Genomic DNA, 20121 nt, shown 5'->3' on the forward strand with positions numbered 1-20121 from the left:
ATCTTACCGAAGTGCGCTGGTAGTGTAAATTGCGTACGCGCTGATAGGGTAACTTCCAATAGATATCGGGCGCACTTCCGGTTTCTTTAAATGCTAAAGGAAACGCGGTTTTTCATTAAATTCAGCCTTTTTCGAAAGGCAACGTTGGCAACATAGTTATGCATTCCTTTTTCGAAATCACGCTTTTTTCAGAAAATGTTTTGAAATGCTCTCAAAATCTGACCTTTTAGAAATTAAACAAAATCGATGCATAGTGTAATGAGGATTTAAATTAAAATACTAAATCAATGAAAAAAATCCCGGGAAAGTAATTTGCCTGGGAGCCTTTGCATTTTTTCTGTATTAGTCACATGACCATGGGCATGGCCTGATGACGTCATCAATAGTGTTACTGATCAGGAAAAAGTTAAAACACATGAAATAACTCTGAACTAACTAAAAATGATGAGGTTATATGAGACTAAATTTTCCCTAGCAACGGCTCAAAAAGATCGGTTAATGGGCCCTTAAACTGACGTCATTCCGATCTTACGGTGAAAGACGCCAATTTCTTGACTTAAATGAAAAAAAGGCGAAGCTACAAATTGTTGAAAACATGCTCCAATTCAGGGGAAAAAATATCCAAACAATTTTGCCAAAGCAATAGTTAGCAGGAAAAACGCATGTGCCGATTTTAATATTTTGCTTGGATTTCTATTTTAAAATCACTAAATGCGATAAACGTCACTGTTTTCCATATTTTTCAAGATTTCTTGACCTCACTCGCATGCGTCATAGTCTTCACGTCCGGGCGGGCTGCACTGCAGTCTTGACCTCACCAGTTTGTTGATTTCCGTACTAGCAGGAAACGTTTTGCCTCAGAACACTTTTTTGGAAACTAGGGGAAAAAACCTGAAAGAATGATAATTTTGAGTAAAGGCGTGTTTTATATATTCCCCTGTTAATCACCATAACAGTGATAAAAGGCCTTACTATATGTACTTTATGGACTTTACTTTCGTGCTCCAAATGATTATCCTGGCATTTGAAGTTTCTGACGTGCATAACTTTTTTTCTTCAACGTTTGCCTTCCCGGGATTAATCGAGATTGAAGATGTCTCACGTTTGACAGAAATCAAGCCATTGAGATAAACCTTTTTTTGTGCGTGTAAGACATGATTATTTATGGCAAAATTACCCAGGCGCTACCTCAACTGAGCACATTGTGACGTTAACGCCAGCCGCCGATATCAAGCCGGTAAATAAGCAGCGGATTTCCTGATCATGAACGCCAAATTGTCACGCGATTTGCGAACCAAACACAAACATAGGTCGACAATTACCTAGAATAATAAAAACTACTCAACGATTAAGACTATATTGTTGACTAATTTCAGTTTTTGAATGGTCTAAATTGAAGCGTTAACGGTTAAAACGTAAAATTATTAGAACACCTGGGCTGTTGAGACTCGTTAGCTAATTGTTTGAGTAGACAGTGTATATTTCAATTCACTGAACAAAATCATTTTAGTGCAGGGAAGACGTTGGCGTCATTGAGCGTTGTTATAATAAAATGGTCAGAGATAAAGTTAAGATAAATTCTACATTACGGATAAGCTGCTAAACGACCACTTGTGTTGTAATATTCAGTTGTTTCAATATATTTTTTCTTAAAGGAATATGCAGTATTTTATAAGAATATCGAGCCTGAAACTTGCGATATTTTAAGAATACAAACAATTACTTCAACGCCATCCAAGTTAATAAAAGGGAAATACCATACGCTGTAGTCTACGACTACTCACAAGAATACTTTCAGTCTAAACTCGCCAAAAAAATAAGAATATTCAGCCCGGACAGGAAAAGTAATATTCTTATACATGAAAAAGAGTGCATGGTTTTTTTTTACGAGATATTTATGAATATCGTCCCATGTAAGGCCTTGCCGTTGTGTTTTCGAATCTATTATAAGCACTAATTGTAAACGATCCTTAACATCTATTTATAAACGATATCTGACCTGAAATGCCTTAGGCCCAAGTGGCGACTCATTAGCATACACGCCAGCCTATCAATAACAAGGATATGAAAGATATGACGTAAAGACTAAGTACTCTGTACAGCAAAGAAAACAGGAACATAAACTCAATTGGAAGCCAAACGCCTACGCCCTTTAACGTGCTAAGAAAAAAAAAAAAGGAAGAGAGGAAATGCTTCGGAAATCGCGTCGACAAAAGTTCAGCATATCTAGTCTGAAATTTCTATTTGAAATCATGTAAAGAAAAACAGTGAACACTAATATCATAGTTTCCCTTCTTTTGTGTTACGTTGTGCGTTGGCCAAGAGGGTGCCCTTAAAAGATGATAAGATTGACGACAAAGAAGCAAACAACGCCCACTCGGCAATTTCCTCACCGCCCTCTTGTCCGTCTTCTCCGTCAAACTAATTATAGAGCAATGATGGCAAAACCCGCAGATGGTGTCAACGGGACTATCCCTTATGATAATCTCGTATTATAAATACAGGGCTACCTTCTGGTGAGGATAAAAGTTAAGGAACTTGCGCACAGCAATAGCTTACTGAACAATCGAAGACAAGAGAGATACTGGAACAGAAAGGTATGTTTGATCTCAATTTCGTTCAGGTTGCAAAATCAACTTCACAGCTATCTGTAAAGTTGCTTGATAAAACGTGCCAGACCGAGAAAGGGCTAGCCATTGAACGTGATTTTGCAGTTGAAGTCGTGCCGCGCAATCTTTCAGTACATGCCTGGGGGTTGACAAAATTGTACAAAAGGTGCTGACCTTTACATACTTTTTTTGTCAAAACTTGTTCGGCTTTATTCTGAACTTTATCATTGTTGATTGCAGCAGTACTTCATCTACTTGAAAATGAACACTAAAATACTGGTGAGTACATTGTTTGTTTGTGAGTATATTATACAGAATGCTAAATAAATGGGAAAATGGGAAATCTAGCTCCTAGACATTTCCCGAAACCAGAATGCTTCCAGAATTAGTGGAGTGAACAGGATCGATAAACTACTCGGAGTAGATGAGATAAGCCTCAAAATTGTTCTCAAGATTCTATTTTCAAGGAGAAAAGGAGAAATCCCTTCGTTCGCGGCATGAACAGTAAAATGCTTAACAAGTTAAAGTACAACAGTGGAGTGCGTCTTCATTACTTGTGGAGAGCCCTTCTGCTCGCGAAAGGAAACTATTACAGCTAAATACAACTTTGTCTTATTCGCGGAAGAAACGTTTTCTCATACCAGAAGACCGTACAGTCGTCCACAATTCGATTTAAAAGGTCGCCAAATTGTGTTAGTGATCTTGGAAAACTCATTTTACGAAACGCTGTAAATACACGCAGTGAAATTTTAATGCCTTTTTGGTTGCGGTTGCAGCTCGTTTTAACAGTCATGGCGATTATCAGCTGCCTGCAGTTTACTACAGTTAGCGGTGTTCCCACCTCCACAGAGGAACTTGGTTCTCTGGAAGTAGATGGCAACCAAACGGACTGGACGATTTCCCCGCTGAAATTTCTCCGCCAAAAACGCCACAGCATTGGATGCAAGTCTTACAGCCGAGCACAGTTGGTGAGAAAGCTAAACAGACTAGGCACTAGACAAGGGGCGAGCACGTATGGCGGATACAATCGACGATTCATGGCCATTACCTGGAGGGAGGCTCTGAAGTTCCCCAATCTTGTTACAACAGTGAGCGTGTCGCCAAAGAACGTCTCATCGATCCGTAACCTTCCCTTTAACCCTCCAACACAGAGGGGCACTCTAACGTCACGCGCAAACTGTCACACAACAGACAGTGGTTTAAAGCGCATGTGCAGTGCGTGTCCTGCAGTCACGTTCCTGGGTTACGACAGGATTCCGAAATACATCAACGAGGTTACGTGTGGACAAACCATGTGCTCACATGGAGTGCATGGCATGTGCAAGAATGCTCTCATGTATCAGAAGTTTTATTACAAGACTGGTAGATGTGATCCAAACACAGGGTACGAGGAGATAAAACCTTACACTCAGCCCATACGAGTATGCTGCGAATGTATGGTATTTTAAAATTACCTGTAGAAAAGAAAAAAAATTCCTGAGCAACAAGGCAAAATTAATAAATTGTATTATAATTTATTATTTATTTGTATGATTATTGACATAGGCGTTTATACTAATCGTTAAAGAAATCTAGAAGGCATTTAATGAAGTAAATATTTTATTTTGTTGTAATAACGAGTTGAATAATAAAACAGTCAACCGAAACTTGTTGAAAGAATGGAAATTGTTCAATACTATTTTTCTAGGCTGATAAGTTGCTATATTCTTATGACAGGCTTGCTTCATTTTGCATTAATATGTTAAGGAGAAGCTGGATGTGATCGCCGGTCAGTACTACCAGATGGTCTAAATATTATTTTTTCCTACAATGTTGCGTGCTTTATATAGAAAAAGTCGTCCTATTACCCTCAGGAGCCTACTACACAGTATTTTCTTAAAAACGATTTTTATGGCAGGGAATTGATTATTTAATTCTCCAGCAACCAATACTGATTCTGTCATGCGTTGAATCGTCTGTCTAAACATCTCACTCCCGGCCCTGAAATCAGCGCTGAAAGGTTTCTCAGGACAAATTCACGTCAAAAAAGTCCATCCTACAATTATTGATAAGTTGCACAAAACGCTAAAAGTAATACTTCGAACGCCCCTGAGTCAGTGCTAATTTTGGCAGCTTTTAAAACTTGCTACTAACCAAACATGACTTTGTTTACTTATTGAAGGGGTATTCAGTGATAATTCAATTCAAATGGAAATTGAATGCCTTTTGTAATTAGTATAGGTAATCGTATGAAGGGCGTGTGCAATTAAGGATTTAGACCACAAGTAATATTTGAAAATTCTCTCAAAATTGCACGAGCCTTTAGGCGAGTGCAATTTGAAAGTATTTTCAAATATCACGATTAGTGTAAATCCTTAATTACTCGAGCTTTCATACAATTACTCATTTATTACATGACATTTCTCCAAAATGAACTATACGGTTGTGTGAAATTGGTTATGTCCAGTCTCCATACATTCTTTACAGAACCGGTTGCCAAAACTATGTTCAAGTACGAAATGGAATGAGTTTTGGGCGCTTTTCGGCGTTTTTTTTTTTTGTTTTGTTTTGTTTTTTTTCAGTTTGATACCATCAGCTTGTGCATGCATCCCTATTATAGTTTCAGTACATTAGTATAGGTAATCATAAGGTTTCGGCTTCAATTTGGAATTAATTTGCACGAGTGAGTTTTTCAAAAAGTTGATATCATTGGCTTAGAAAATTTCTTATTGTCTTTCAGCCAATCATAATCCAGAACTGCGATGTGTAATTTGCACTGGTGTTACACTTTTTGCAGCGGTGTTACACTTAAACTGCACTGCTCTCGGCCAATCAGAATCGAGTAATTTTTTCATGTGTATTATCAATATAGTAACATTTAAGAAAAAAACGAATCATTAATATTTTTTTGCTTTTCATCAATGGAAATATGTGTTTTGGAATTTTCTATTTTCATACTTACAATAGTGAGATGGTGCCCTATTTAAGAGAAATATATATGCACCGCCTGTCCATTCAACTATTAGGTTCAATTTCCTGTTCCCATTAATTCTGAAGGCTGTTTCAAAAATGCCATTATGGATCACAAACATTTTATGTAAATCTTGGGCGTTTTTTTGACACTGTTCTGTACGGATAATGGGGCTTTAAGTTACTTTGTTATTTGAACAAAAAGTTAAAAGGAAGGCCGGAAATTATATATTATTGATGATCTCCTTTCGTCTCCTATATCATTTGCAATTATTGCAGATTTCACCAATTATGCAATTTTCTCTCAATGTCATTCTCAGCATCCGGACAAGATATTTTAATGCATCTCCATTATCTCTTCATTTTCCTTTGGGAGTTGAGGGGTGGGAAGGTGGGGGGAACTATTTTATTGTGAAATAATTTTGCACAGGTGTCATTCCATGCTACTACATGAGTATATATAAACAGGAACTAAGACACGATGTAAAAGCTATGTACTTAAAGTGTAGAAAATTCAGGCAAGGAAACACGATGTCAGAATTAACCCAGCTGAGACCTAAAAGTACGTTAAAATGCCCTTAAAAATCAATGTAGGTCTGGAATATAATTATAGCCATATTTCTGAAAGGTCAAAAGGACTTCGAATATTTCTGCAGTGACAGAATGCATTATCGTTCCCTTGTTTTTAGCCGGCTGTCCTCTTTTTTTTTTTCGCGCAGTCTTTTTTTATTGGTTGTAGAAAGCAAAAGTACAAATCGATCAAGTTCACATAGCTTGGCAGAAAATGCGGAGAGTTTGTTAACAAGCAGGGCCGTTTTCTATTTCTACTTCATAAAGTGATGTGATGTCATATCTGTGTTTGCGCAATTAAGCCTCTCTTGTCAAACAACCACGTGACCAAACCAATCAAAGCTCTTGTAATACGTACACATTCTGCAAAATAGACCAATTTCGATATATTAGAATTCAGCCTAAAACAATAGACCTCATTACGAGGCCCTGGGGAATAACTACAGAGTTTGTGGGGTTTATTCCCCAGAGCCTCGTCCTGAGGTCTATTGTGTTAGGCTGAATTTTAATATATCGAAATTGGTCTATTATGTATTGAAGAACAATAGCGGTCCCGGATGTTACGTTAACGGGATTATTGCTGTTGACTATGCTTTTATAATGCGCATGATAATGCGCTTTAAATAAAAGACACTTCTGGATAACACAGTCGACGAGACACTTGTTAGGAGTAGAGGGATTTTAGAGTTGAAGTAGGCTAAAGGGATACCAAGACAGAAAGGTATTTTGAAGTAAATCTTGAAGCTTTCAGTTTCGTCCTACCCTTTCAAAAATGAAAATCGCTATTATTGAAAAAAATTAGTATTACTCGTTCAAAGATGTTGGGCGTACGTCAATGAATCAGTCAAGATAACAGAAGCTGCACCAACTAATTAAGACAATCACTTTGAGCCATATTTTACTGCTAAATATTTTTCTTACTTAGACCACAGTTTCTATTAACTCCTTGCGAACGAAAAATTAAAAAAAAAAACATACAACTGCGTGTGCAATAAAGTAGAAAGAATAGTTGGCAAACAGTTGCCGCTACAAATATTGATATAAATTTATTATTTTTTATTACAGCGTGATTTCATTTCACCTGAAAATGGACGTTAAAATTCTGGTAAGTATTTTAATATTCTTGTAAGGGTAAAAAAACATTGATACGAAAAATAGTAGTCATGAAAATAAAGAAAAAAAAAAGAAAATCAGTCAATTTTTCGGTGAAAAAGTACAACCGTAACTGAAAGTAATAAAAATTATTGAGAATCATGCGATCAATTTAGTTAGTAAATGAAATAAAGCTCCAAAAGTACACTTCAGAAAACAATATTTGAAGAAATTTGAAGTAACAATTTGTTTCAGCTGGAGTTAGCAAATAAAAACGTTCCGGTTATTGCAACCAATTTACTTAACTCGGTCACTCCGCCATTAAGCTTTAACTCTTTTGGTCCCAGCTGTAACTACTGAGTAGAGGTGCGGTGGCCTCATGGTTAGTGGACTTGCCTGCGGATCGAGCGGCCCGGGTTCGAGCCCTGGCCGAGGACATTGTGTTGTGTTCTTTTGCAAGACTCCTTACTCTCACCGTGCCTCTCTCCACCCAGGTGTATAAATGGGTTCTGGCGAAATTAATGCTGGGGGTAACCCTGTGCTGGACTAGCATCCCATCCAGGGGGGAGTTGAAATACCCCTAGTCGCTTCATGCTACTGAAACTGAGATAAGTACCGGTCTAATGGGCCTTGTTTTCACCTTTACATAACTACTTCCCAAAGTGGACATTAGCTTGTGACTTTGGACTGACAGTAAAGATCGCAAAACCTTTGTCACTCTACGAACGGTTTCTGATGAACGTGCGACAACTCGACAGCCCCTTGTCTCGTATTTCTTGCAATATGATCGGCCTTTTGAATTGAAAACCTCTTAGAAAGCCGTTGCCAAAAAATGTTAATGTTGTCATCTGTTAGGGCCACAGTCCCGCAATCTTCGCCTTTAGTTCAGTCAACACGAAATAACAACGGGAAGAACAAAGCACTTTTGGTCAAGAAGAAAGCTCAGCAGGAGAAGGGCAATATATATCGAATCTCATCATCTTTCCCTTCTCTCCTCTTGGAGAGGGAGGCCATCAATCCGTCTTCTCCAAGCAACTCTGTCTTTTGCAGCCACGTCTACCTCTCTCCATATCGAATCTAACAGAATATTTTAGAATTCTGAAGGAAGACGTTGCGTTGTCCATGGTGCCTCGTTTCTCTTTCAAATAATTACTGCCAAGTCGGGCCAAAGGCTCCAAAGTACGAAGGATTAACCGTCATGTGGAACTTTCTCTCTCCCAACAGTGTGACCCCAGTCAAACTCGTTATCTTTGGCCACACCAGTCGGATGCTTTAGCTATAAAAGAAATAATGGTTGAGACTCCATTCTTTTAAATAATTTTTCTTTTGCAGCTCGCTTTAACGATCATGACTGCTATCACCTTCCTGCGGTTCACAACAACCAGCGGTCTTCCAACCACAGCAGAGGATCTTGGCTTGGCTTTAGAATCAGATGATAATCAAGCAGGTCGCCAAAAAAGCCAAAGTCTGAGGACCTGGTGGTGCAAGCATTACACTCAAGCTCAGCTGAAAGTAATGCTGCAACAACTTGGAGATGGACCAGGAGGGATTTCGCATGGCGGCTTCAATCCACAGTACATGGCTTTCACCTGGCAAGAGGCACAGAAACTCCCTGTCCTTGTTACAAATGCTAGCGTACCTCAAAGCAGAGTCTTCACCATCGCACAGCCGAGCTCTCTGATGTCATACTCAAACTGTCGTATGACCGTAGATGGATGCATTGAATGCAATTCAAGGAGGGACCTGGGTCCGAACAAGGTCCCGAGATTCATCAACGAAGTCACATGCCAACAAGTAGGCGCTTGTAAGTTTGGCGCGTGTAAGAGTGCTGCCTTGAACCAGCGGTTTTTTCACAAAACAGGAAAGTGCGATCCAAGTACGGGATACGAAGAAATATTGGAATACACCCAGCCAATACAAGTGTGCTGTAAATGCATGCTTTTCTCCATCTAAATCGTGAATGAAAAGAGATGAAATGTATACTCTTGCGAATTAAAAGAAGTGTTAAGTTGAAAAAGAGCCAGATCTGCTAATAGTTGTAGAAACCTAGAATGCAAACTGATGGAATAAATCGATACTATGTCGTGATTAATGAGTCATTTTGATAAACCGGTGAAACACGAAGAAATAGGGGAACTTGAATAATTTGGTATTTCGTATCGGATGCAGGCTGAATTCGACCCCAAATACCCTTGGTTTACATTCAGTTAGCTCCAATTCTCCTATCTCCACTGGAACGGATGCCGCGTACAAATTCGAGAAATGACTGTTAAAATGAGCATATCACACGAACAATCGCATGCATGAACACAAGCTCCGTAATAAACACACCCAAGTATTGTAGCCAATATTTCTTATCGAGAGATTTTTGCAGGCACAGCCATGTTAGCAATGCCATTAACACAGAAGATAAGTGCAAGGTGATGGTTTGTTTGTCTGTAGAGGCAAAACGACCCGACAATTTCCGTTTTGTTTCCATATGCTTGCGAAAACACGCAAAGATCCTACAAAGCGTTTGATTAAAATAAAATATATATAATAATAATAATAATAATAATAATAATAAAACGCAGGTCCAGTAGAATTCTCCAAGCATGCTAAATAGATCCATTTGGCTCTAAATAGTTTTGAAAGCGATGAATTTGTTGATATTTTAGATCTTTGCACTTTAACTGATTGCATTCTTCAAATAAGCAAGGGAACGAAGAACCAAAGGCTTTTACCGCTGGAGTCGACACTCCAGCTTTGGCACTCGAAGCAAGACCACTTCATCTTTACAAAAGGCTCTTAGCTTTGACGACCAATCACAGTGCACGTAGTTTGTTGTCACGACGAAACTTAGAACAAGAGCGAGACGTTCATAACGGTTTTTTTTATTGGGGTTTAAGAATGTCGTTTTGCTATATTTTGCCGTTTTTTTTTAAGTTGATAATTACTTTAGAATAACAAACTATCATTTCATATGACATAACAGTAAATACCTTGAAACTCGTTTTATATTGGTAGCTTACTGCTGTCACTAAATATAAAGCTGTTGAGAACATTTTAAAATAACATCATTGCTTGATCTTTTTTGATGATATATAGCGAAAATGATTTCATGCATTAAACAAGATCAATATAGATTGTGTTATAAGAAAAACTGGACGCTTTCAAAATAGTAAGATCGAAATAACAGAAAAAACACAACTTTAGAAAGGACTGCTGGTGTGAAACGATCAATTATTATTTTGCCTTTTCCCGTAGTTTATGGTTATTTAAGGTTGCGTGCTAGACACCAAGTATTTATAAACTATGCTGACCGGTGGGCGGTAGGCAAGAGTTATGTCACGCAGTTGTTGAATGCTGTAAAAATGACAATAATGCTGATAATTTAAAGAAAATAAGTGATTAGAAATATTGCTTGACTTCAACGAGCGCATATTTTGAAGGCGTCGTTAACGCCACGTGTTTTACCAGTTTCTTCATCTTCAGTGAAACAGAATTCATTCGATTTTAGAACACTAGCATCTTCCTAAGGATGCCTCTGTGTTGCCTCTTAAAACATATTAATTTGAAAATTTCATTTGTCATGGGACTGACACGGAAAAACTGCAATTTTGTAGCTTTAACTGAACTTGCAACATTAAAGAATTGCATTCATGTTTTTCGCTTTTAGGCTGCGCCGTCCACAATGCGTGCGGTGGAGGAATTTGAAAACGCAAAAATCACTGGTCATTTTGGATTTGTGTTTGTGTAAATCTCGGGAAGAGAGCTAGAAATATCATGGATATGGTAACGCCACCGTTTTCGAAAAGCTTCGTTTTCAAAATAATTATTTTCTGTCCACATTAAAATGCAAAACCGGCGTTTTCAAATTCCTCCGGTTTGAAGAGCGTTTTAAAAAAGCTCCGTTTTCGTGACGGATTAGTGCGGACGGTAGGCCTAACCGAAGAAACAAAGCGCCGATTTCAAATTCCTCCGGAATGGTGTGGGCGGGGCCTTAATGAAAATACGAATCCCCCGTCCCGGCCGCTTAGGAGAATTTGTTGATTTATCAGGGTGTGCATAATGACAACCATTATTATTCGGTCACTTACCACCTTAACGTCATAATTTGCAATTTTCAGACTCACGTAATCCGCGAAATTTAAGAAATTGTTCTCATCGATCGATTCGTTTGTTTCCCTTTTTGTAGATGTTCATAATGTTTTAATTTTTGATATATTGTAAGACAAATTTTAAAAAGTTCTAGCTCGTAAATGCAGTGAGTGAAAGTTTACTCGTTCACCTTGTTTTCGATTTTGGATTACCTGAAATATGAGGAGCTAGATTTTCTCGTGAAGTAACAGAAAACATCTTTATCTTTTTTGTGGGCGTCGTATAACTTTTTGAAGTACTCATGAGTTCTATTTGTTGTGTGATTGCATCATATCATTTATTATTGGTGTAATATTGCAATTGTTCACTACCCTCCAGAAATATAGCTTGACAAGATGATGTAAAAGAACTTAACAGGGTGATTAACTTGACGAATTCTACATACTTTCCGGAGAGTTATATCGTTCAGTTACGATTTGACGCTTAGTGAAGCTACATGCAGTTTTCAAATTCTTTGGTAGAAAATTCGCTTTCTTTGATTCAAACAATACCTCTCACCAAAGATGAAATCGTCGAAATGTTAACTTATTCGACCTGTGATTGTCCTGTAAATTTTATCGCCCTGATATTTATATTATTGAACATATATATTTCTGGATTTATGAAAACAGCAAGAAATCGTGCCCTGCTTAAGCATTTTTTTCTCGCTAGAGACTATTTCCAAAGTAGGTGATATAAAAATTAAAAGGAATGCCAGTCTATTATTCCTCCACTCTCTTATCTTCCTTTTCTTGCTGTTCTCTTCTCGCCTTTAAGAGTCGGGATTGGAAATCAAATTGCATATGGGTGATGTGGTGGAAATCATTGACACGGTTTTCACAAATCCAGTCATATATATAAAAATAGGAATTTTTGAAATGAGAATTTTTCTAAGTTTCCCAATCTGGCGTCTCAAGCGGCCTTGTACAATATCTGAATTAATAGGCGCCTTATTCCGGGGCAAACAAAGATCGATACTGACCGCAATGTAATTTAAGAACCGCCAAAGTGAATTAAAAATATTATTACTGTACGCTCCGAAAAGAAAATAATTATGTAAAGCAACAATCAGCGAACGCCATCCTGTCTGTTATATTCTATAATTTTGTTAGAATTTGATTTGAGTTTTATCAGCAACGCTAATATTTTCCCGTTAATGAATAACCCTTCTCTTGGTGATGGCGGCCAAAACAAGACTGAAGTCTAACTCGTTACAAATCAAACCAAAAAAGGTTTGTTATAACCCGAAGGCTTTGAATTCGCCGTGGCCTCAATGTCGCATTAACCACCTATCATTTTATTAAACTAAATTGTTTTTAATAATATAAAATTATAAGGAAATTATATAAACAAGAACAACAGTTTTTTTGCCATTGAAAAGATAAAGGTGCATGTTCTAATAATCTCTGCCCTTTTCTTAAAAGTATATGCTCTTAGCTTGCTATTATTACGACAACAAATGTAGAAAATAAAACTCGTCACAACACAATTGGAAATATTCTTCTGAACATATTTAAAACTATAATTGAGTTGCCTGATATGGCAGTTAAAAGAAAATCCTTTTCAACAAAGATCAATATGACATATTACAGAAACATATTACCTACGTTTATGACCATTAACCGAAAAAAGTCGTTCTATTAATTAAAGCAAAGCAAATTACACAGGTAAAGCAAATGTGATGGAAAAACTATCGCTGGTAGTCGTTTCTTCGTAAGTCGTGCACGATTCCAATATTAAGAACTGGATTTAAAACAGTAATGAGAACAATATTTTCTTTCTTTTATGTCTAGAATATAGGTCAGTCTACCGCCGACCGAATATTGCTATCTTTGGCGTAATACTTTCACTCATTATTCAGTGCCAATCGACTCTTCCCTCCACCAAAAAAACCAAACGCACATTTCCCTTAATTGTTAATGAAATATTTGAGACCAAGCCGGAAAAAAAAAAAAAATTGGCGTCGTTTTTATTTCCATACCACATTTTTCCAATTATATAAATTCAACCTTCGTTTGAAGAATTACCAAAAACGTATGTTCGGGAAAAAATTCTACTTTATCGTTTGTTCGGGAGGAAGAAGCGGCATACAGAAAGCATATTAAAACCGTGATGAGGTCTATTTATGGCTCAAGTAGAAGAAGTTGCAATTTATATATCATTGGGTTGCACGTGACATCATCATTGTCTAAAATCCAAAACTAAAGAGCCATCAAAGTTATTATCCTCATCAGGCATAAGCAGGGGGTAAATTTATATCAGCTCAATGGCTTGCTTTGTCTGAAAACAGGCACATTTTAAATTTCAGAGTTATGGCGGTGCGTCACATAAAGCTATGAACGCGTTTGTCGAAAAATATATACTTATCTCGTGATTTTTAGCCTTTTTAGAAGGCTAAGTATTAGGAAAAGTGCTTATTTAAGTGGTAGCTTGATCAGTTCAGGTAATCAGTTGCGTAGATAGCCAAAGTAAGTTCCAGATGTTTACACTATTTTCCGGCCGCCATGTTGGTGCACCATGGAGGTACACCAACATGGCGGCTCCGTAAATTTGTGCAAAAAAATTCACATCATTTATAAAGGGTAAGCTCAATATACTCTGAAATCAGATATGTTTGTCTCTATTAAATATCTTCAACATACATACAAACTAAACGAGAGTTAAGAAATTATTCAGGTAAAAATTTACTTCATTTATACGTGGCCATACCGTTGCTTAACCACTGAGCTTTGCCGACCGACAGCCGGCACATGACGGAAAACAACTTTTCCCTACGATATTAGTTTTCAACTTTGAACACTCCATAAATCACTTCTACCGCTCTTCTTGTCTCGACTGAAAGCTTAGAAAATATTACAGAAATATTGCATGTCGCTGCCTTTGATAAATACTCTTCGGAATATGCGGAATTATCGCAAGGGCTTTGTTTTTGACGACAGGAGACAACTTTTTTGCGTGTTCGAGTTCGATGCATTGCGTTTAGTTTCAATTGCTATCTTCCTAAATAAAGACGATTACTATAATCGGAAGTCTTTTATACTAAAGCAGTCTTGTGCCTTCGTGTGGACAGTAAGTAGTTAGTTACAAGGAATATAGAGAGATATTTCCTACACTGCCATTTTTCCTTACTAGTCATCCACTAGAGGTGATTTTTTTTTATATATGTGGTCGAACCTGTTCGCGTTTTTCACGACCTTTCACGTCTCACTGGGGTCAATTCCATCGCTTTGCAAGATAGCACAAAAACTATTGTAAATAAGTGCTTCCTGTTGCTGAATTACTGCGAAAATAACCTCACGTCCGGCCCAGAAGCTTATATCTAAGTGTTCGAGGGATCCTCAGATCACAGGACGTCCAATATCATAAAACGTGACTTTGTTACTAAGGGTCCTAAATACCTGGAAACTGCTTTCTAGCTATTACTTGAACAAAAATGGGCGTCATATACACAGGCCAAATTAATCATTGTCTAATTGTGACCAGTCACATTTTTTGTCCAATCACTAGCCCGGCTGTACAAAGTTTGACATGCTGTATTGGGCTTTATACCTTTTCAGATTACACTTTCGATTATTTAAGTTTCTGATATTCTGGCACTTCAGTCATTTTCAATTCGAGGTGAGTTGGTAACACAACACTCGTGTCCGCTCTTTAAAACAAAGCTTAATTAAGAGCTTTTCCTGCCAAATTTGCAGTGTTTGGAGTACCGCCATCAGTGTCCTGTTCTTTTCATTACCCCATGAAGGTAAGCTTTAGTTATGCTAACACATGTTTTGTTTTATATTGAACAGGAAAGTGGATCTTTTCAAAAACGTGCCAAATAAAACCTAACGCCAATTTAAGTGACGTACAAAAGACTTCGTCATAACTTAAATAATATGATTAATAAGTTTAATTTCGATCAGCAAGGAAAATACTTGATATATTCGTTACATTTGCTGAAGCAAAGTAGCGAATCAAGGAGGTAAAACAACAGATAACCTCTACAAAACTATATCTATTGCTGTAACTGTATGTAACCAGATGGTAATTAGTGTTTGGCAAGGGCTATATCCGTAACGCTCTAAGGCGTTTAGACGCAGAATTCCACTTTAAATCAAATCACTGGATTTTCGATAGAAACATTCTTAAAGATCTGTTACAAGGTACCGCATTTGTCGAGTATCTTCGGTACGATTGCATCACTTTCCATAAAGAAAAACTTCCACCATGTTTGTTATTTAAAAGATTTGAAGTGAATTTAACCGCGTTGTTGTCAAAGAGCTTAAGTTTTACAAGATGAAAGCAAATAAAACCACCATGAGAGCCAAACTTAAATAAATAAGCACAATGCGATCGGTCTTACGAAGAAAACTTACAGAGGAATTCAGGACTCGAATGTTGCTTGCCTTCAAGATCATTAGAACAGTATTCTTCAATGCGGTTTTCGCTTTTTTACAGCCTTTTTGCCAAGCTTCTGGTTCAATAATTGAAACTACGTTAAAACACGTGTAAGTTCGTTAGTAATAGGTAATATTTTCTCAATATTTCCATTGCAATAAAAAAATATTGCATGAATAAAAAGAAACTTCTTTCTGACATGCGTACAAGTGGGAGGCTTATGAATATGTTCAGAGCACAATATAAATGAGAAAGTCGGTATTCGAAAAATTGCCAGTTTTTGTCAGTGTTAAGATTCGTGGTTGTAAATGAATTGTTCAATTTACTTGGCCTGTAAGAGCGGTTTTGGATCAGTTGAACAGCCCTATAAAACCTGCGATGGAACGTAATAAGCAAAGACGAAACTGGAATCTGTAGTAGATAAAATCCTTTTTGTTTGCAGCACTCATGCACTCGTACATATCGCTACTTTCGATTCGGAACTTACGTGGCAATATAACCTTTCGAAGGTCTCTAATGAGATAGATGTTGCAGTGCAAGCTAAATTTTTGCTTCATCATCTCTATCCCTTGTTTCAAAACCTCTGGGACATCCGGTTTGGGAAAATGGAAGTTACGGCCTCGCAAATTATTCCCACTATAACGTCTTGCAACCTTCGTGCGTTAGGTAACATTTTCACATGTTTGCTTCAATTTGATGATTATTTCCAACTTTGCGAATGTGTAATACCATAGCTTGTGTGACGATGCTCAAGTGGTCATACCTCTGTGATATGACCTTTTGAAATTTATCACTGAAGACTGAGGCGTTAACAAGACAGTGGAGGATAATATAAAGGGGTTGAAAGTATAAACACTCTATACGCATGCCACCAGTTACAATGTCGAAATAATTGTCTGCCAACATTTTGACACAAAGGTTTCACAGTTTCGAACTGAAGGGCGAACATTAACCTTCACCTTGTTGAGAAAACGCTTAACTTGTCAAGAAACCATCCCTGAAGTCTTGACATTCCGTACCGGCTCGGTGTTCTACAATTTACGGCTTGTGCAAGATTCAAAAGTGCGCTGGTGTACATCATCAACAAAGCCATGAAGCAGGATATAATTTGTCGTTAGGATAAAATTTCATTTGAACATCTTTTTAACGTCTACTTCAGTCACCTTTACATCGTTACCTGTCTATGGAAAAAATTTGAACTTATCTTTCTATTTTTCTGACGTCATGGAGCTAACTCTTTGGCGCCCAAGTAGCCATATACGGCCACGTAATGGTCGTGCTCTTTGTGCCACTTGTGACCTCATTAATTTACATATCACCAAATATTATTGATAAGCAGATGGTAGTACTAGGCTAGGCCTTTTCCCACAATGGTCAGGTTTAGATATCGACGACATTGCGACGTCGCAAACTGAAAAACAACGTTATCAGTTTTGGTGCAAAAACGATGGAAAATGGTCCACTATGCCTATGATTGATCAAGGTCCATTTCTAGGCTTCGCCCATAATTAACATCCAACTTTTCACGGCAACCAGAAAGAACATGCAACGCAGAAGGTAGCCAGAGTATTCTATTGGTATTGAAAGGGTTAACCCGTCTTTGTACTGTCGTGGGTCAGGTTTGAAGAACACGTCTAGCATTTTTTGCGCATGCTTAAAAACTTAAACTGAAATTAGGCCAGAAACTTATGGCCTGGATCATAGTTTTCCGTGAAGTAAGTCCCAAAACACATTACAAATTTTAAGTCCGAAGTCTGAAGAAGTGTGCCCTGAAGAAAGAAGTGCGTAGTTCTGCACCTGAAGAATGCTAGCTCTGCTAGATGAGATATTGGCGGGTATTTGCTATTTTTACCCTTTTCCCGTAGTACCAGTAATACAATAGATTTGGTTTTATTAACAATGAATTGTACTAGAGTATTGTGCGATTCCTATCGTTATTTATACGTACATAGGTACGACAGTTTCTCACATTGTCGTTGCAAGCATGTTCTCTAACTCCTATTTACTTCTATTGAGCAGGAGTTGTACGAGAGGATTGTGCGATTCCCATTTCTAATTCACACGTAAACGTACGACAGTTTCTCGCATTCCAAACATGTACTCTAACTCCTACTTCTTGAATCGACAGGTCTTGTTCCTTTTGGTGCAGTTCGTTCTGCTCACGTCACAAGATGAATTGAGAGCGTCGAGTCTGTGTTCACCACCTACTACACAGCAAGCCTTGGCGCAGTTAAACAAATCTGGTGGCGGACCTCTGGGCAAATTCAACAAAAACTACATGGCCTTTACCATGAATGAGGCGTTAAACAACTTTAAAAACCTGATCACGCAACAACCAGTGAACTTTTCAGCGGCTATATTAAAATCTTCAAGTTTATCAGCACCCTTATCGACGGGCGCGTGCACCTCTACTCAGAGCAATTTCCCATATTGCAACACGTGCCCGGTCATGACCGACCTTGGCGAAGACAGGTTTCCTCGTTTTATCAACGAAGTCACATGCCAGACAGAGAACACGCTTTGTGGTGTGCAGGGAAATGGATATTGCAAAACCACATCAATATCTCAGCAGCTATTGCTGTGGCAGTGTAATCCGGCAACTGGCCAAGAAAAATTTATAGCCTTTACTCAAGAGATCAGAAGCTGTTGCGAGTGCTTTTTGTTCTAATTAACAGTTAGACCCGTAGCCCGCAAGGGCTACGGGTCAATAGCCCATGAGGCGAAGCCGAATGGGCTATTGACCCATGGCCCTTGAGGGCGAAGGGTCTAATTGTTTTAGTATCACCCAACTAGTCGGACAGAAAAGGTAATAATAAAGTTAACAAATGCAAGTTGAAGAAATATTTATTTGGGAATAAAACGAAAGAAAGCGTCAGGCTCGATGGCACCAATTTGGCTACTCGATGACTATTACTAGTAGTCCCCTAGTAGCGTAGCCAATCAAAATGCAGGATTTGCATTAGTCCATTAGTTGGGTGATACTAACATCTTTTATTTTCAGGGGTAGCGTGGGACATGTTTCAAAATGGCGGACGACAGTAACTGTTTCAACTCTATCTTCTACAAAACACCTCGCCGTTGATTTAGAGCACATTTTTTTTTTAACAAGTGATAATCATAATTTTTTTTAACGATATAATAGGACTCCGACAAATTTAATGTTTAATACGGAGGGCACCTTTATACATTTTTTTACTTTAATAAAGTTGGGTATTTTAGTTAACATTTTCACTGTACGATGTCGAAATTCGGATCGATCATTGATTTTTAAGTCTGGTCTTGGAAAAGTATACTTATAAAAAGTGTAAAATATCAGGTCATTTTTTTTACGATCTTATCATAACCTTACAGGGTGTAATAAAAATTACAGTAGCAACCCACAGCGGGAATGAAACTTATTTTCAACAACATCGAAACTTCATTTGCGATGTGCAAAAAACTGTTTCAAATAGCCTAGTATTGTAATTCGAAGAGTTTGAACTTATAATTAAGTTAAAGGCCATTAAATGTTTGTCATGTACTCTGTGTCCTATATAATTCCCTGGCAACAAATCATCACACTACATTTCGTGTTGCGAAACCAGAAGTCAGACTGTTTTAACAATCTTTCGTTGTGCTCATACATATAACTGAGACAGACGAAGCTTTTACTATGTAAAGAAGAATGATGGCTTGATTTAACAGAATAAATGAGGACATGTCCTTATTAATAGGAATTTTATCAATTTATACGTTGCACACCGAACAAAGCAAACCACTGAAAATCGACGAACTGACTCCAGCCATATTAGCTTTATTTTTCAAGATAAATAACCGCTATTTTTAGAGAATATTTAAGACTGAAAAAGCTTAAACTTTCCATTGGGCCATTCAATTCAATTCAAGTTACTTACAATTATTTTAGTTACGTTAAACTTAACATTTAGTTAACAAAAGTACAAAATCAGAAAAAAAAAAAAAAATGCGAAATTACATTACAAAAGAGAAAGCAGTGTAGAGGCCAAGGGCGCAAAAGCTTTCGACTTATTCACTAGCACAGTGGAGTTATTGAAGATTAGACAGTGGAATATAGCTCACAACACTAGGTATAGATCAGTGATATTTGCTGTTATACAATAGTGTCAAAAAAGCCTTTAACACCAATTTTTCGCACAACAGAAATACAAATCGTTTTTTAAAATCTCTTGAAACCAACCAACGTAATTGACTGTAGGTTTCCGGGCCTATAATAATTTAACAGAGAACTCCTCAAACGTCACGGTTCATCCTGAGAGAAATACATAGCTACAAATTGTAGCTTTCAAACGACAAACGAGGAAAATTTTAACCATTGGCAACAAGCAAACAGATCGAAAAAATGAAATTGTCAACACACTATTATTATTACTTTTTGGATTATATT

At 37.6% G+C, this 20121-nt stretch overlaps 3 protein-coding genes across 5 annotated transcripts; all 3 read left to right on the forward strand.

Moving 5' to 3' along the window:
- The first annotated feature begins 1636 nt into the window (after positions 1–1636).
- LOC110042702 (putative skeletal organic matrix protein 8) lies at positions 1637–4255 on the forward strand. 2 transcript variants are annotated; one of them, XM_089283815.1, is made up of 3 exons: positions 1637–2597; positions 2853–2888; positions 3386–4255. In XM_089283815.1, the coding sequence occupies exons 2-3, from the start codon at positions 2871–2873 to the stop codon at positions 4055–4057; spliced, it is 690 nt and encodes a 229-aa protein (XP_089139941.1). In that variant the 5' UTR covers positions 1637–2597; positions 2853–2870; the 3' UTR covers positions 4058–4255. The 2 variants fall into 2 exon arrangements, with proteins under 2 accessions (XP_089139941.1, XP_020603728.1); XM_020748069.2 differs by having other exon boundaries at positions 1640–2597; positions 2850–2888.
- Positions 4256–5937: 1682 nt separating this feature from the next.
- On the forward strand, positions 5938–9308 carry LOC110042609 (putative skeletal organic matrix protein 8). The gene is made up of 2 exons (XM_020747975.2): positions 5938–7233; positions 8553–9308. The coding sequence occupies exons 1-2, from the start codon at positions 7216–7218 to the stop codon at positions 9171–9173; spliced, it is 639 nt and encodes a 212-aa protein (XP_020603634.2). The 5' UTR covers positions 5938–7215; the 3' UTR covers positions 9174–9308.
- A 5620-nt stretch (positions 9309–14928) lies between these two features.
- LOC110042672 (putative skeletal organic matrix protein 8) lies at positions 14929–19239 on the forward strand. 2 transcript variants are annotated; one of them, XM_089283828.1, is made up of 3 exons: positions 14929–15084; positions 17848–18380; positions 18483–19239. In XM_089283828.1, the coding sequence occupies exons 1-3, from the start codon at positions 15079–15081 to the stop codon at positions 18487–18489; spliced, it is 546 nt and encodes a 181-aa protein (XP_089139954.1). In that variant the 5' UTR covers positions 14929–15078; the 3' UTR covers positions 18490–19239. The 2 variants fall into 2 exon arrangements, with proteins under 2 accessions (XP_089139954.1, XP_089139951.1); XM_089283825.1 differs by having other exon boundaries at positions 17848–19239.
- Positions 19240–20121: the final 882 nt, after the last annotated feature.

The sequence above is a fragment of the Orbicella faveolata genome, unplaced genomic scaffold, assembly GCF_042242905.1.
Source record: "Orbicella faveolata isolate gen_17 unplaced genomic scaffold, um_ofav_v1 contig_1, whole genome shotgun sequence".
In the NCBI taxonomy this organism is placed as follows: domain Eukaryota; kingdom Metazoa; phylum Cnidaria; class Anthozoa; order Scleractinia; family Merulinidae; genus Orbicella; species Orbicella faveolata.